The sequence below is a fragment of the Monodon monoceros genome, unplaced genomic scaffold, assembly GCF_005190385.1.
Source record: "Monodon monoceros isolate NGI ecotype Baffin Bay Population unplaced genomic scaffold, NGI_Narwhal_1 Super_Scaffold_8, whole genome shotgun sequence".
Lineage (NCBI taxonomy): Eukaryota > Metazoa > Chordata > Mammalia > Artiodactyla > Monodontidae > Monodon > Monodon monoceros.
In genome coordinates, this window is record NW_021703785.1 from 36632172 (window position 1) to 36649657 (window position 17486).

Sequence of the window (17486 nt, forward strand, 5' to 3'; positions counted from 1 at the left end):
GGCCCAGATCTGTGTGCAATATCATCAATAATTAATCATAGCAAGGCATAACTAATATTTTCCATAGGTATAAGGTTGCCAGATAAAATACAGGATACCCGGTTAAATTTGAATTCCAGATAAACATAAACATTCCTTTAGTATGGGTATGTCCCAGATCATTCATGATACACATAAAAAAAAATTATTCATCATTTATCTGAAATTCAAATTTAACTGGATCCTGTATTTTATTTGCAACCTAACTTGGTGGCATTTTTTTTTTTTAAGTAGGCCGTCCTAGCCTAAATAACAGCTTTTATCTGAAGCTTGAAAATTCATATCAAAATTATCTAAACATTGCTTAAACAAGTGTTACAAGGAAATGAGAGCCATTGTATTAATGCTTCTGCACAAAATCAGTTGTTAAACTAAAATTGTGGTGGTTCTTTTGTGTCGTGTGATATGAAAGTCAAAATCCTCTAGCTAATGACTAATCTGAGATTGCATATCCTACTCACAGTCAAAAGAGTTCAGAATCGACTGGTTTTTAATGGATCTGTAAAACACTAAATGTCCTCACTGAAAAACTATTAGATTAATTTAAAAATATTTAGATTAAAAGTAAAATATTAGCTAAGAGTGTCTTGAGGAGGCAGTTAATTTAGTAGTTGAAAGTTAAAGACCCTATCCTCTACTCATCAGCATTGTGACCTTGAGACAATAATTCATGAATATACATAAGCCTGTTTGTTTGTTTTGTACGGGAAAATGACACTTAATTTTTTAAGGTTGCACTGAAGATAGAATGATTTCGGCCGGGAAAAGAATTTATCTCATTGCCTAGCATATTCTAAGTACTCAATAAATGGTAAATATTGTTATTAAAGTTCATACTGTGTTACAAATTATGTAGTGTCTCCTACTTTTCTTTCATTAAACATGTGGTAGCAATTACAGTTCTTAGAGGTAAAAAATTATGAACTATTCATAGTAGAGGCAAAATAAAGCCTCCTCAGGCATAAAATACTGCATTTTACCAAAGTTAGTCCTAATTTCTGTGCTGTCCTAACTAACTATGTTAGTTACATAAAGACACTGGATCAATATCTTACATTCCTATAGATCAGTGTTCTCATAGTACTAATAAATCAGTCTCAAAATGTATGTGATTCAGTTAATTATGGGCAAAGAATTCCAAACTCTAAACATCTTCTAAAAGGAATACAATACAGATTTCTGGCTACTGTAAAGTAGTAAATTTTTCAAACTAGTATATGTATAAGAAATAATCAAAATGACTGAGGAAATTTTCCAGTAAAGGAATTGGTCATTTGTGAGGCTATTTAATAATTTATTTAATTATTATTATGTGACTACATATTTTATATATAATCATCTTTTTCATAGAAAGCATGAATACATTGAGCATTACCTATGTAGAAAAAAGCAAATAAAATGTACCACATTTTTAAATGCTTCTTCAAACATCCTACAATGTAGTAAGCATTCAGAAAAATTTTCCAGAAGTCTGAATAAATAAATGAAAATTTTAGAATAAATGAAATATTTTTTTTAAATAAATAAAAATGTTTGAATGAGAGAATGAATGAATAAATGGAGTGTACAAAGAAGAAATCTGCTACTTTGGGAAGAATTTGAGTCAGAAGGTATTTCATAGCTGCATGTTCTTTGGCATATTTGCCCTTTAAAACACAAGGTAGACAGGTAGAGATAGAGTTACATATAAAAGCTGATAAAAATATTTCAGTATATAATTATTAGAGAAATGCAAATCAAAACTACAATGAGGTATCATCACAGACCAGTTAGAATGGACATCATCGAAAATCTACAAACAACAAATGCTGGAGAGGGTGTGGAGAAAAGGGAACCCTCTTGCACTGTTGGTGGGAATGTAAATTGATACAGCCACTATGGAGAACAGTATGCAGGTTCCTTAAAAAACTAAAAATAGAATTATCATATGATCCAGCAATCCCACTTCTGGGCATATACCCAGAGAAAACCATAATTCAAAAAGGTACATGCACCCCAATGTCCATTGCAGCACTAGTTACAATAGCCAGGTCATGGAAGCAACCTAAATGCCCATCCACAGATGAATGGATAAAGAAGTTGTGGTACATATATACAATGGAATATTACTCAGCCATAAAAAGGAACGAAATTGGGTCATTTGTAAAGATGTGGATGGATCTAGAGACTGTCATGCAGAGTGAAGTAAGTCAGATAGCGAAAAACAAATATCGTATATTAATGCATATATGTGGAACCTAGAAAAATGGTACAGACCAACCAGTTTACAGGGCAGAAATAGAGACACAGATGTAAAGAACAAACATATGGACACCAAGGGGGGAAAGTGCCGGGGGGAGGTGTGGTGGTGGGATGAATTGGGAGATTGGGATTGACATATATACACTAATATGTATAAAATGGATAACTAATAAGAACCTGCTATATATATACAAAAAATTCAGTATAACTACAAGTTAGATGTCTATGATACTGATTATAAAAATTTTATAGAGTATCATTAGGTTTAAGGTTAAACTTTTAATACATTTTGTAATTTCCATAAGCTGCTCTTATTGCCTGGGGAAACATTCTAATGTCTAAAAACTTCAAGGAGACCATACTGATTTTTGAATAATTATAAGGTTCTACGTATTTATGACCACACACATTTCATCTGAATAAACACTGCAAGAAAAATAAAACAACAAAATTTAGTATTAAAAATGTATCTTCATTTTGCTTTACTGGTACAAAGAGGCAGCATTATAGTTAACGTTTTGTTCCAGTTGCTTGGAATATAGAGGACAAGTCACATCGTTCACTCAAACCTCCAATTCCCCAAACTAATAGTGCTAGGAAAGAGGTGAGGGGAATAGACAGAGATTGAACCTCACCCTAAAGGCTAATAGAAGACAGTTCTGTCAAACTCCTCCAAGCAGGGGATACCCTGAGCTACACTCAGGCCCAGAATCAAACTGAGGACTCTTTAGGCGTGCTGCTCCATCTGACCTGCCCATCATTATAGTAAAAACCAGGAAGTAACCATGCCTAAAACAGTTGGGAAATAGATTTAAATTATTTTGGATCAAAATCAGTATCTTGAATTGTGAGATAAGGAAAATGTAACTGTCAATAAGGAAAACAGAAAGGAAATGATCTCTATGGAATATAACCCTGAATTTTAGCAAAGGAATTGGCTAAGGGACCTCTTAAGGTCTCCTTTACTGTGCCTTTCATTCCATGGAGACCCCAGCTTGGTGTGTCCTATGTGAGATCTCTGAGTGTGTGTCAGCACAGCTGTGAGTCTGTGATGAGCTGTGGAGGGTGAGCACACATTGTAGCTAACATCAGAGAGGAAGGGGATGCTTAGCCATGGAGAAAAGAAACACTGTAATCCAGGTACCCATGCAATTCAGTAAAAATGAAAAAGTCAATGCCACTTACCAGGCTCTCTAACTGCAAATCAGTACTGTCTGACTGCAGTTCATTTGAGGCCAAATAAACAAGCAATTTAGAGATATAAGGAAAATAGGAAAACACTCCAAATGAAATAGAAAACTTGATTTTTATATAAATAGTGTTTTGAGTACAATATAAATACAATATCAATACAATACAATATCAATAGTGTTTTGAGTACAATAGTGTTTTGAGTACAATATAAATTAAATTACTACAAATAAAATATATATTTTTGTTAACTTAAAAAAATTATGTATCATAAAAGTGGATGTTGTATTTTGTCATATCTTGACAGCAATTTTATTTCACAATTTACTATTTCTATAACTCATATGTCTATTAGTGTAACATGAATCAGTAATTTATGAATGTTTACCACATAAAGATAAACATAATGGAAAACAGTCGTGGATTTTTAGTTCTAAAGACTCTTTATGAAACTCTATACTTTCTACATACATTTGGCAGAGTATTTTGAATAGCTGACCATTTGAGAATTTTAAAGCTCTTTATTCAATACCACCTAAACTCTAATCATGCATATTGCCTTTCCTCTGATTTCATATTGAAAAAAGTCATTACAAATAAATCTTTTTGAGAACTAGAAAATAAATAAAAATGTCAGAACAGTCGAAATACCTTCCCCTATGTTCTTCAAAACACGTTAGTACATTATTCATGGAAATATCCCACAGGTTTTTCCTCATTTACTCACTCAAATTGTCTCTTCAGTTTATCAACTCAAATTTGATTAGAAGCAGCACACTGGAAGGAAGATGTGAGGACACTGATACAGTGAGGAGAGATAGCATTTCTTACTTAATAACAGTAATACTGACATATTTGAGCTCTTATTATCTGCCAGACCATATTCAGGACACTCTGCTTATATCATTTCTAATATTTCTAACATCCTCTATTTAAGATAATTATATTATTATTATAATGAAAGAGCACACATGTGAGAGAGAGATAGAGAAAGAGCGATTGAGAGAGGAAACACTGAGAGTTCACAACATGACTAGAAAGTACAGGGTCAGTGTCAACCTTGATTTGCCTTATTCTGAAGCAGGTGTTCCCAGGGCCCTGCACATCATAAAACACCTTCATACCTTCTGTACCTTTTTTGGACAATGAAAGAACTAAAGATCTAAAGCCTTCTGACTGTGCTAGCATCACGTAAAATGGGTAGACTATAGGCTAATTTCCCTTCCCCCTTTCTTATGCTGCTTGCTGCTTAGGTCAGGATTTTACTGCATGTGGAGCATTGGTATTTCTGGCTCGAAATACCTGAACTTCTTATTTTAAATCATGACCTTTTACTGTACAATAGTTTTGACTTAGGAGAGATTACTGAAGAGTTACTGTGAGATATTCTATAGCTATTTCTTAAGGAGCTTAAACCAGAACTCAATATCCTCTTCTGAATGAAGATACCTCTTTGATTTTATTTAAAAATATATTTCCTTAATAAAAAAGAGGCCTTGAGGAAATATTCTAATGAGGCATCACTCTTCCTATGATAGGATGCTACCTTTCTTAAGCCTGGGCTTGTTGTTTTGTGGGGCCCCTACATCTATTTTTGGTCCCTAGACATAGTTTCACAATTGTCATTTGGTTTAGTCTAAAACTGCATCTTTAAAAACATAAAATATAATCTACTCTCTTCCTTGACTAAAGCAACTTTTTTTTTTCATTCCTGGAATATTTTAAAAGCTGGTTCAAGTTTTCTTATTTTATTCCTAATGTGAAAGGGCTTTTCATTTGAATGCTCAGGAATGATAAAATACCAGTTCATGTCAAAACACAAAAACATGGGGGAAAAAAAATCAATGAAACCAGTGCCTGCAGTTAGGAAGTTTATGGTTTAATTCTTTCCTTCTAATGAGCATTTAAATCAAAATTGTTATTATGTTATTTTTAACTGTGCTTTTAATTTGCAGAGATTAGCTGGCAAATTTGCCCAAAGTACAGTATATTGCCTGTTTGCAGATCTGACTGAGAGCTGGGTTATTACTAATTACAAAGAAATAAAGAGTTTTCTGGCCAATTAGTAGGAATAAATCTGTAAAGTTTCAAAATTCAACTGAAGATCAGGAATCTGGAACATAATAAGATTTTCATTAATATCCCTTATATATAACTAAATGTTACCAGTTAAACCTACTTGTGGATGCTTGGAGTGATCCTATAGAAATACCAAATTCTCTCCATTCAAAAGCTTTTTTAGACTAAATCTATGTAACATTTCAAACAACTGGTGCTAAGTCACACATTTTAAAAACAAAATTTGACTGTCTATGTAAGAAAGGTGAAATGCAGAGCTAAGATATTATTTTGATGATTCAAGATTCACTAAAAAAGCAACACCTACCTTTCCTCAACTAGCCAGGAAGAAACTGGAATTTAGAAAGGATAAGTCTCATGCTTCTTTACTTGTGTATTAATTATGAGGACAGAACTGAAGCCAAAGAGTTTGCTTAGGTAACTGCTTAGTTTGACTTAATTCTTACAATAATACTAACATAATTGAAGACTTACTGTGAACCAAGAACTGTTCTGAGTTACATGTGTTAACCTGCAATCTGTACAAGTCTATGAGATGAAAGTCTTATGCTCATCCCATGCTGCAGACAAGGCCACTGGGCCAGAGCAACCTGCAGCTTGGCAAATGGAAGAGGCATGATTTGTACTCAGTCTAATGGCACTCCACACATTTCCTCTCAGCGTCGTACTTGAGAGGTCTTAAAAATGTATTTATATATTCTAAGTGGATATCTTTACTAAGATATGCAACCAACGCCTTAAAATTCCAGAAACAAATTAAAACTCTGTCTCTCCCCTTCTCCCCCCCTCACTCCCTCTCCCCGTCTCTATCTCCCCCTGCCTTCCACCCATGTTGGCAGTTTCCCTTGGAAGCCGTCAGATCCTAAAAAATCATAGATTAGATCCTGAAGGCAAAGAAAGTATATAAAAGTCAGTGAACACATAAAGAATCCTAAAATATGATGTATCAAACTGACCATTAAACAAACAAAAAAAATCATGAATCAAAAACTTTAACCAGGGCTTCCCTGGTGGCGCAGTGGTTGAGAGTCCGCCTGCTGATGCAGGGGACACGGTTTCGCGGCCCGGTCCGGGAGGATCCCACATGCCGCGGAGCGACTAGGCCCGTGAGCCATGGCCGCTGGGCCTGCGCGTCCGGAGCCTGTGCTCCGCAGAGGGAGAGGCCACAACAGTGAGAGGCCCGCGTACCGCAAAAAAAAAAAAAAAAAAAAAACCTTTAACCAGAATTTCTCTGTTTGCAACAATCAGGAGAAGACCAACATAAAAGTTATCATTCAATGGTGGAGTAATGCATTTACATTGTTGAGTATAAGCACAAACTGAACTTCTAACGTTGTGATTCTTTCCTGGACATAGAAATATACTACGAACTGATGCTTTTTTAAAGTAAAGCAATGATGTCTCTACCTGGGGCAGTATCACAGAACTAACTCTAACATAAGGTTGACTAATCCCTGCTCTGAATTTTAATTGTAATTAAATGTATGCCATAAGTAGATTTCCTTATAATATTTAAATTATATTATTTAATTCATTTAATACTATTTTATTAAATCATCATATTTTAGGGTAGTGTTGCCTGATTTAGAAAAAATAAAATACAGGATGGCTGCTTAAATTTGAATCTCAGATGAACAATGAATAATTTACCAGTCTAAGTATGTCCCAAATATTGCAAGAAACTGTGCGATATTGCAATCTTTGGGACATACTTAGACTGAAAAAAATATTGTTTATATGAAATTCAAATTTAACTGGCTATCTTATATTTTATCTGGCAACTTTAGAGTTATTAAAATCTGGGCATCCATGTATTTGTCAGTCACACTAATCTGAATAATTCTCAATCCACTGACAGAAACGTGTATCAAAATAGTGTTAAGGTTAATTTGGGACATTTGAGACAAGTATCTGTGGTTTCTTCAAAAATTTCAAATTATTTTAAAACTCTAGACAATTTATTTCTCTTATTTATTTTTCTATAACAAGATAAAATAAAAGATACTAGTTTGATTTTGAGTATAGATCCTTTATAATTAGTAATTTATTTCCATGTTTTTCTTATGACATGGCTTTAGAATACTTCTAAGGGACTTCCCTGGTGGAGCAGTGGTTAAGAATCCACCTACCAATGCAGGGTACATGGGTTCGATCCCTGGTCAACGAAGATCCCACGTGCGTGGGACAACTAAGCCCGTGTGCCACAACTACTGAGCCTGCGCTCTAGAGCCTGCAAGCCACAAGTACTGAGCCCGCATGCCACAACTACTGAAGCTCACATGCCTGGAGCCCGTGCTCCACAACAAGAGAAGCCACTGCAATGAGAAGTCTGCGCACCTCCGTGAAGAGTAGCCCCCACTCGCTGCAACTAGAGAAAGCCCTCGCGCAGCAACGAGGACCCAATGCAGCCAAAAATAGAATAAAATAAAAAAAAGAAAAATAAAGAATACTTCTAAGAGTTACTGAAATCAGTAAGCTCCTTATTTTTAGATACAGCTACTGATTTGCTTATCTGTTTATCACTTTTAACACTCTCAAATTATTATAAAAACTGATATACAAAGAATATATTTTTCCTTTAAGGCAGACCATACATCAGGGTTAATTAATGCCATTCCTATTTACCCACCCTTAGCAGAATGAATCACATGGCAGCAGGCAGCTATGGAAATGAAATTCTTCACAGCACACCAATGAAAGTTGACATTACCCTTCCTTTACACTAGGAGGCATATTGTTCCTACAGATTTTTCTACTATAACACTGAACATACTATTCAGTGACCAATTTGACAAGCTCAAATGCTACTGAATATTACTAACTACTTTTAGATATTTATGATAAACAAGTACTCAAAGCTAATTCTTTTTGGGATTAAAGTCATACTTGAAATTGATGAGATCTAAAACTTACCAGCAGAGAAAGCTTGTGTTCCTGCTGGTTTTACAGCCAGTTTTAACCACTTTCAGTAATAAAAGATAAAGTCATCTCGTTGCAGTCCTCTTAAAAATAAAATAGTAATGAAACAAAAAGTGTATTTTGAATAATTAATATTATAATAAATACTTTAAAATCATAAAGTGAACATAATTTATTTAAAGTGAAATAATGAATATACTGGAGTATAAATATGCTTTACTATATAAGTTTTTATCAGTCTTTAGCAAATTGTGGTGTTCCGGAACTGCCCATGAGATATGATGAGTATGAAAAAAGTCCCATGAAAAGAATTTAAAATATAAAGTGTTCAGAATTTGAAACACATTTTTAGAATTTTTTTTCTTCTAAGGTATAACAATGATTTTGCATTTCAAAATTCTCCATGGTAACTTTGAACACTTGACTGGAAACTTTTGCTAAATGTTTTGATTCTTCTACATATTTTCACTGTCTATTGATAATAATAACAATACAGAAATAATGATACCTGTAAACCAAGGCTGCAGTATGTGCCAACAGCCCTGTGGACCCAGGGTCAATGATTTAGATAAAAGGTTATTCTGAATCCACTGTCTGTGTTCTTAATCACAACTCCACAATGCCTCCCAAAAAAGCCAACACTGACTATGTTTAGGACTCAAACCTCCCCCAAACTTTCAAATATCTTTTTGATTCTACGCTAATTTTTGTTGTCTTTGCTCTCACTCCACTCCAACCTCATCTTTGCCTGCCCTAAATGTTGTTTGTCATGATTTCTTTCTTGGACTATCTTCCAACAAGATAATCCCTTGGAAGATAGTCCCTTGTCTATCTTCATAACTACATTTACTCCCCAAATTTCAGTCACCTTCTATGTTGTCAGTTTCCAGTTTCCAACTCAGAATCATATTCTTAGTTCCGTATCTAGGAACTTTGTACACCTATCCAAATTTTTAAACTTTTTAAGAATTGTTTCCTAAGCTGAGTTTTTTATCTCATATTCTCTAATTTATTTAATTGTGTAATTTTCTGGTAAGTCTAGCAAACTAAAATCATGGAATACCATCAAGTCTTTCTATTCTCTTATCTGCTGTATCCAATTAGAATGTCTTCTATCCTCCCCATCATTCAAAATCTGGTCCAACCTATATCTCAATCCAGGTTCATTTCTTGTCACAGACTGGTACAGTTGTATATTAACCATTTGTTGAGCATCTGTGTTTCAGGCACTGTGCCAAGTGATTATTTATATCAAATAACTGTAGTTTTTATAACAATATTCTCAAAGATATTAATAGCCCCATTTTGGAGGTTAGGAACCCGAGACCACGTGGTGGAGCTAAGCATAACTGCATGTGCCACAAAAATACTGAACTATTCACTACTTACCCAACTAGCCATGACATTTCATAGCACCAAGAAACCTGCACTGCCAGTGGGTGCTCACACACACACACACACACACACACACACACAGAGACAAATGCACACAGAGGCACACGTACATATTTTATTTGCTTAAACAATATCTGTTTATCCAATGTCACTTGTTTAAAGTATCGCTCTATAGAACCTTTATTGATTTCTTATTCAAGACTTATTCAATTTTAAACCCCACTTTTTTATGCTTATAAATGGCATTTATTCTAGTTCACTAATGTTATTGGTATCTAGTATCTTCTCTCTTTCAAAAATCAATATTTCTTTTTTTTTTGTCTTGTTTTTATGGTCTATAAAATGCTCATAGCCTGCCCCTCAGAGAAAATAAAATTGCAAAACAATTTCAGGAACTTTACAAGTTCCTGCAAACTTACTCAAGGCCTCTCTTACCAAGGAACTGAAATTAGAACTCTTGTTCTCACAGTAATTCAGTTTTTTTTTTTTAAGTTTATTGAACCTTGGTTTTAATGCCTGTCCCCAGAATCTAGCAGAGTACCTGACACATAGTAGCCTCTGCATGAGTGTTTACAGAATGAATAAACAAATGAACGAATCATGGAAAAGTCATGTGAATAAAGGATCTTAAATGACAGACCTTGAATTGTAAGATATTTCAGAATTACTAAGTCTTATATAAATTATGGCAGACATACTCTAGTGTGACCCTTCAGGTTCCCAAACTCCTGGTGTTCATTACCATATGTATCCCCCTTCCCTTGAGTGTGGGTAGGACCTGAGACTTGCTTATGACCAATAGAATATGGCAACAGTGATGGAATGTCACTCCTGTGAATATGTGAAGTTATGTAAGAATGTATATTGCTACAAACTCACTCTAGAGACTGTCTCTCTAACTGCCCTTGAAGAAGTAAGCAGTCATGTTGAGAGGCACATGTGGTTAGCAGCTGAGGGTGGCCTCCAAGGGCTGAGAGCTGTCTCCAGCACACAGCCAGTGAGATAGTCTCAGTCTTACAACTGCAAGGAAATAAATTCTTCTAATAATCTGAAAAATCTAAGAAGTAAATTCTTCCACAGTTTAGCCTGCAGATGAGAAAGTAACCTGGTTCACACCTTGATTGCAGGCTTTTGAGACCCTGAGTAGAGGACTCAGCCAAGGCACGTTCAGACTCCTGACTTAAACTGTGAAATTATGAATGTGTGTTGTTTTAAGATACTAAGTTGGTGGTGATTAACAATAGAACATAGATGGTAGATAGATAGATACATATATACGTATATACATACATAAGAGATGAGTAGATGTATATTTTGTTTGTGATCTACATGACTTAATCTAGAAAATGTTCTGACCTCTCTGATTTTAAGGGGAAAGTAGTTAGTAATAGATAGTTTTTAACTTACATTTAGAAAAATATATTTAATAAAGCAAAAAATTAAAGTTTTATAGCATTAAAAAAATCAAATTTTGTTCTTTTATTGTCTTTTTCTCCCCTTAAACTCAAAGCACAGTAGGATTGATTACTTTTTCTCTGTACCATTCTCTGAGGAACTCTAGATTCATTAACTCAGGGGCCACTATTGTGGGATCACCCTGAATTGATTACAAAAATCCCATGGGGAAATGAACATAACAGGTGACAATATGAAACCTCTGAAAAATTTTCTTTGGGTTAGTATAATTAGTTCAACCCAAGGTATGTATGAAAAAAAATAAACATAGTTCATAAAAATTATTGTATAAAATACTGTGCCCCAAAAATCAAATTCATGTTTAATTCCCAAAGCATATTATGGTTAGTGATTTTTTTTCTTGAAGGTTAGGATTAGTACAATTTCTTAGGACTGAAATTTGATAGGGTAATTATGTTTTTCTTCTGGATTTTGCTGGAGCATTTTAATTTTATTAACTTGATTTTTTTTCTCACCAAAATGACAGCCTCATTTAAAATCTCATGCTCAAATATTTTAAGTTCTCCTTTTCTTAGCATGTGTGTCCTATATCTTTAAGACTGACAGGAAAAAATATTTTTAATACAATTTTTTACTTTATTCTAAGAATGATTTTTTTCTCAGCTCTGTATCAGGTGCTTTCCATGAAAATTACAAAATAAAAATATAATTTGACTACATTATTAAAACTGTGGAAAATATAGACAATTAAAAATAAATTAATACTCCAAACTGAAGATAACCACAGTTAACATGATATAGGACTTCCTAGGTTTATTGTTTATTTGCTTTATCTTGATAGAACACTTAGTTTGTCTGACTGTATATTTGTGTGTTTGTGAAATATTATTTTTTTAGTCAACAAATATACATTGCTGTCCTACTATATTCCAGGTACTGTTATGCCTGGAGAATAGAAAGGTGAGCAAATAGTTTTTAGAGATTAATGGGAGAGACAATTGTGAATCAACTAATCACACAGATTCTCTTTAAGGAAAAGATATAAGTACCATGATAAAGAAAAATTGTTCCAATGAAAAGAGGACTAAATAAGACTAAGTAACACTCCACATATATGAGTTCTATTCTTGACTCACAAACTATGTAACTTAGGCCAAGCACTTCCCTTTTTACTCCTCTGTATAAAATAATTTTATACTGTGTGGGCTGCGGGGTCCTATTAAGGTCTAATTTTCATTAGCCCAGTGCCAAGTAATCCTTGCAGAAGTAGTTCTTTCACAAGTTGTTTGTCTTACGACTCATCTTAGTAATATTCAATGTCTCAAACTTCCTCTTAAAAATGAGATTAGCGTCCTCAAATTTAAAACTCAATGTCAGTGATGACTATATTGTATTACACACTGTCTTAAAACCTGTGCACATTGCAGGTGGTTTCTTTGAATAGTAAAAGCATAACCTGTGAAGTTAGGCATTCCCGAGTTCATATTATGCCTCAGCTACTTGCTGAGTAGTTTTGACAAATAATTTACTTATAATACTATTTAACTTGCAATATTGGTGTGGAAACATAAACAATATATTAAAACATTTACTAGCATTCCTGACTCATAAGTAGACTTCAGTAAATATTACCCATAAATATACCAGTTATCAAAACTATCTTTAGCGAGAAATTCACCAGCTGAATTCATATCCAGTCCAGATAGAGGTAGAAGCATATGGCAGTCAGGGCTTTAATAATATAAATACAATGTGAAATTTTGAACATCATTAAACAGGAGAAAATCCTTAAAATTAGCATTTAAAAGAAAAACAGATGAAAAAATAACTCCATTCATGATTCTCAACAGGACAGGATTAGGACCTAATTCTGAATTAGTGGTAATAAGCTGCTCCCAATCTGATTACATAATTGTTTTTGTTTCTTTTTAACTTGGTGAAATTCATTCATCACTCTAGCTATATGTCTTAAAAACTAAAATCCTCAATTGAAAATCCCCTTACTATTTTCTTAGAATAAATGGTTTTATTGAGTTTTACATGGAGGGCATGATCATATTAATAAGTTAACTTTTTAAGGAAATATGATTAATTCTGTTATTTGGGAATGGGATAAATCTTTTTATGCAGAAAAACTGACAAAACTCACTGCAAGAAATATTGCATGTGTGTGTGCCATTTGTGGGACAGTTGGCTAAGTATGCACTAGGACTCAGAAGTGCCTAGAACATAGAGACACTATCTCTTTGGTTGCCAGAGGGCTACATTAAAGTCTAAAGGTATATTAAAGCTTAAGTTTCCAAAAACTCCCCCACATGATACCATTTGTATTAATTTCTTTAAAAAATGCATAATGAAAAAAGTTACTATGAAATTATTAATAAATTTTAATTATTTTTAAGAATCATTATACTTGAAAAACTAGGAATCCATACAGATATAATACTTAATAACTCTATAGATAATACAAATTTATATGGATATTGCATGATTGCTATAAAATCATGACTCTTCAAGAGACAGACAGAAAATGCCACTGAAGACAATGGAAATGGTTTAGATCTACATAGCAAGATTATTACTGTTGAAGATTATCGCTTCAATTACTCTGTACCTTACTCCACAAATTCTTCAAAGTTAATTACAAAAATGTGACTGCAGAATTTTAAGATAATATGTCATAATATTATACTAATATGAATTACTGCTTAGTTATGGATCTCAATGTTTCTAGGCTAGTCTAATGAATTCTCCTCTAGACGTTTGCAAAAGAGGTTAAAATTAGTCTCTTTAAATGTCAAAAGAAGTGTTAGCCTCCAGGGGCCCTCTGGGCTCCACCTTTCCCTATCTGACTCTTATCCTTCCTTCCCAATCATGAATAAGGATGGCTTCTCCAGCAAGGAGCACTGTTCTGGTTTAACACATTTTTATGAACGTGATTCTTCTGGGTGAAGTCACTGTGCTGAGTTGAATGTTGGAGTGTACAAGGGTGTGTCTTCCCTTGGGTCTTTTTTTCCATGTGACAGGATTGGTAAAAATTCTGGGGAGTTCTTCAAGCAGGCTTGAAAGTTTCCCCCCTACCCCCAGCTTTAGAATCTCTCATGTCTTCTCCTATTTGGCAGTTTACCCAGTGCTATTTTCCAGGTTTAAGAAATTGTTGGATGAGTAACTGCACCTATTAGATAAAGACCTGGCCTAGGGCAGCTTAGCTTAACCATATTGCAGCATACATTTTTTTTTTTTTTTTAATTTTACTTCCGTGAAAATAACTGGTGAACTACATAGAAAAGTCCTAAAATCATTTGTGCCAGTGTGTTTAAAATAGAGCTTTCCTGTCTTGATTTTGGAGGAGGCCCAAAGACCAGAGGAGCCAACCACTGCCATGTGCAGAAGAGGTGGTCAAGAACCAGTTTTGGGACCCTTGCCTTAATGCCAATAAGAGATGTTTTAAAATTGGAGAAGGGGAAGTTGCAGACTAGGAAATCTGTTTAGAAAGAGCTGTCCTACATATCCAACCTCTTTACACAAGTCCTGCAAATGTTGAGACAATGGAACCACGGGTTCAATGGTCCTTAGACTAACCAGAACCAAGAAATCTAAGGAGAATTTTTGACCAGCTCCGCCAAATGCTGTGAGATGAGTAGTTGCCTCTTTGGATATGGCCTGGCCTTCTGGATATGTGAAGTCAAAAGATGCATGTATGTTTTCCTTATGGGACCAAGAAAGAGGACATGAAAGATTAAGAACCAGAGCTGGTATGGAATTTGCTTAGATTTTCCTAAAAGATTGGCTGAGGAAAACTTCAGCAGATAGAAGATGCAAATGTAACTTCATATGTCAATGAGAAGAGAACCACCTATCAGAAAAACCTGCAGAGATGGGAGCACAGCTTGAGAGGGCGCATATGTACAAAAGATCCCCCACCACTACCCTGAAATCAAAGAGTCAGTTTAAAATCCTAGAAGGCATAAAGCGCCAGTGCTGGATTACCACAACAGGACTAGTTAAGAAAGTCCTTTCATGCTTTTTACCTCTTCTTGGTATTTCTACTTCAACCATAGAATTGCCAGAGGCACTTTAATATCTAAAGCAGTGAGAGAAAGAGCTAGGACATTACAAAAACATCACCCTAACCCCATTTCACACTATAGACAAGCTTGAAGCAGCTCAAGGTGAGTTAGAAAAAACTTTTAATTCAAATCAAACAGAAATCACGATCATTGCTTTGGACTGGACATAATAATTATTGAATTGGACTTCTAATTTTTAAGTAAAGTGAACTAGTTAGTGATTAAAAAAATAATAATAACATGAACAAAAAAGATATAGCATTTGCCCAAAATTTTCTTCAAAGGCCGAGGAAGAAGTACCCTCACAGGGCTTACCTGGTATGTATAATGATTTCTGAGGTGAGGTGTGAGTTTGTCGGAAAATAAAGGATTTTGCCAGTCTCATCCCACTCATTCCACTCTTTCAATGTATTGGTTAAAAAAAAATCATCCAAAATTAAAATAGACAAAAAATATAAACCCCCACATCATTATCACTCCTCTTCATACTTGTTTTAATCACCATGTTATATATATATATATATATGTGTGTGTGTGTGTGTGTGTGTGTGTGTTTATGTGTGTGTGTATAGTCTTCATTGGAAAAGAGCATTCCACAGGACACTTTTTTCTTTTTCTTCATTGACTATGTTCCACTTAACTATATTTAATCAATTCTAAAATGTAAAACTGTCTTCCCATTTTAATATCTTTGACATCTAGATGTCTTTCATAAACGGCTTCTTGCAATTGTATCTGCAGCATTTTTTCTTTTTTCATGGTTCATAAAATAAAGATGCACCAAAGAATTTAACAGCCAATATACCAAGCACATTAGACTTGATATATTTCAAAGAATATTACAACAACAATAAAGGCAGCAAAAAACAACTGAATGTCCATTTACTTGCTCCCCAGAATGACTGTTAAAACTCAAGGGCACAACAGAAAACCAGAAGAACTCCAAGCAAAGTTTTTAAGAGGACTCACCCGAGTTGGGATCAGAGTTGCCATCTGCTTCAGTCCTCTTGTCCGGAGAGGCCTGGTCGTAGAATTCGTCCTGTGGCTGAACCAGAGGAAGAGGGTGTGAGATCAGGGTTCCACTACCCACCGGCTCGTGGTCTCCTAGACCACTGTCACTGCAGCTTTCCTGGGAGCCGTCAGGGAGATGAAAGGTAACCCGGCGCTGCGACTACAAAGAAGACCACAGGACACACCGTTAACATCCTTCCCAAAGGAAGTGGAGGCGGAACGCAAAGCAAAGCAACTTTAACACACAGTGCAATGTTGAGGCAGAATATAAAATACTTGGAACACAGCTGGAAACAAACATTTATTATTTGTCGTTTCCTATGACATATCCAACTTGCAAAATACAAGAAAGAATTTCAATCTTGTGTAATTCAAGAACAAAAAACTTGTGGTATATCATTGAAAGTTGTAGAAAGAAAGGCAAAAATGAATATATATATATATGCTAATGGTCAAAGCTATAAAAAAAATTTAAATAAGCAGAAATACAAAAATGTTTGTTTCATAGATTTGAATTAATGCATAGATAATGCAACACAACATTCCATTTCTTTTGAATGACCTAGTATTGTGTTTATTTGAGGCTTTTAAGGTAGCTTTTGCAATGAAGCCATTATTGTCCACTGGCCCAGATATTGCTACCAGTCATTGGTTTTAGAATATCCCTGTTGAAAGGTGTTTGTAATCCTACTTTGGCATCTATTTACACAATGTCACCATCAGAAGTGACCTAAAATATGTATATGGGTACTTTAATAAATTTTAGTATTTTAGTAAAATAAAATTGTGCCTTTCAGCACAGATCACTGCTTAGTTTTCTTGGTAAATATTCTTTTAGCTGATATAATCTATGAGATAAGAGAACATTTACAGGTGTGTATGGTGGAGATTTATGCCTTACAAAATTATGTGAGAGTAGTAAATTTGTGCTGTATGTCTGACTACACCTAATTTCCATTTTGCTTTGATAACCAAAAGACCTTTTAATATCGCATTGCATGTGGCTACTTTAACTCAGATTTAATAAAATTATGAATATATAAATAATAAATATATAATATATGGAGATACAATGTATAACAATTATTTTATCTTACCTAAGATTTGTGTTTTCAAGAGACAATT

The 17486-nt window shown here is 34.4% G+C and overlaps 1 protein-coding gene across 2 annotated transcripts in view; it reads right to left on the reverse strand.

The window, feature by feature from the left end:
* PCDH9 (protocadherin 9) overlaps nucleotides 1–17486 on the reverse strand; it is a 969142-nt gene that overhangs the window by 316786 nt on the left and 634870 nt on the right. Inside the window, exon 3 of one of the 2 annotated variants that reach the window (XM_029210162.1) lies at nucleotides 16320–16395. In XM_029210162.1, coding sequence (XP_029065995.1) covers nucleotides 16320–16395 — 76 coding nt within the window. Of the gene's footprint in view, nucleotides 1–16319; nucleotides 16522–17486 lie in introns of both variants that reach the window. The other variant, XM_029210161.1, reaches the window with a different exon arrangement.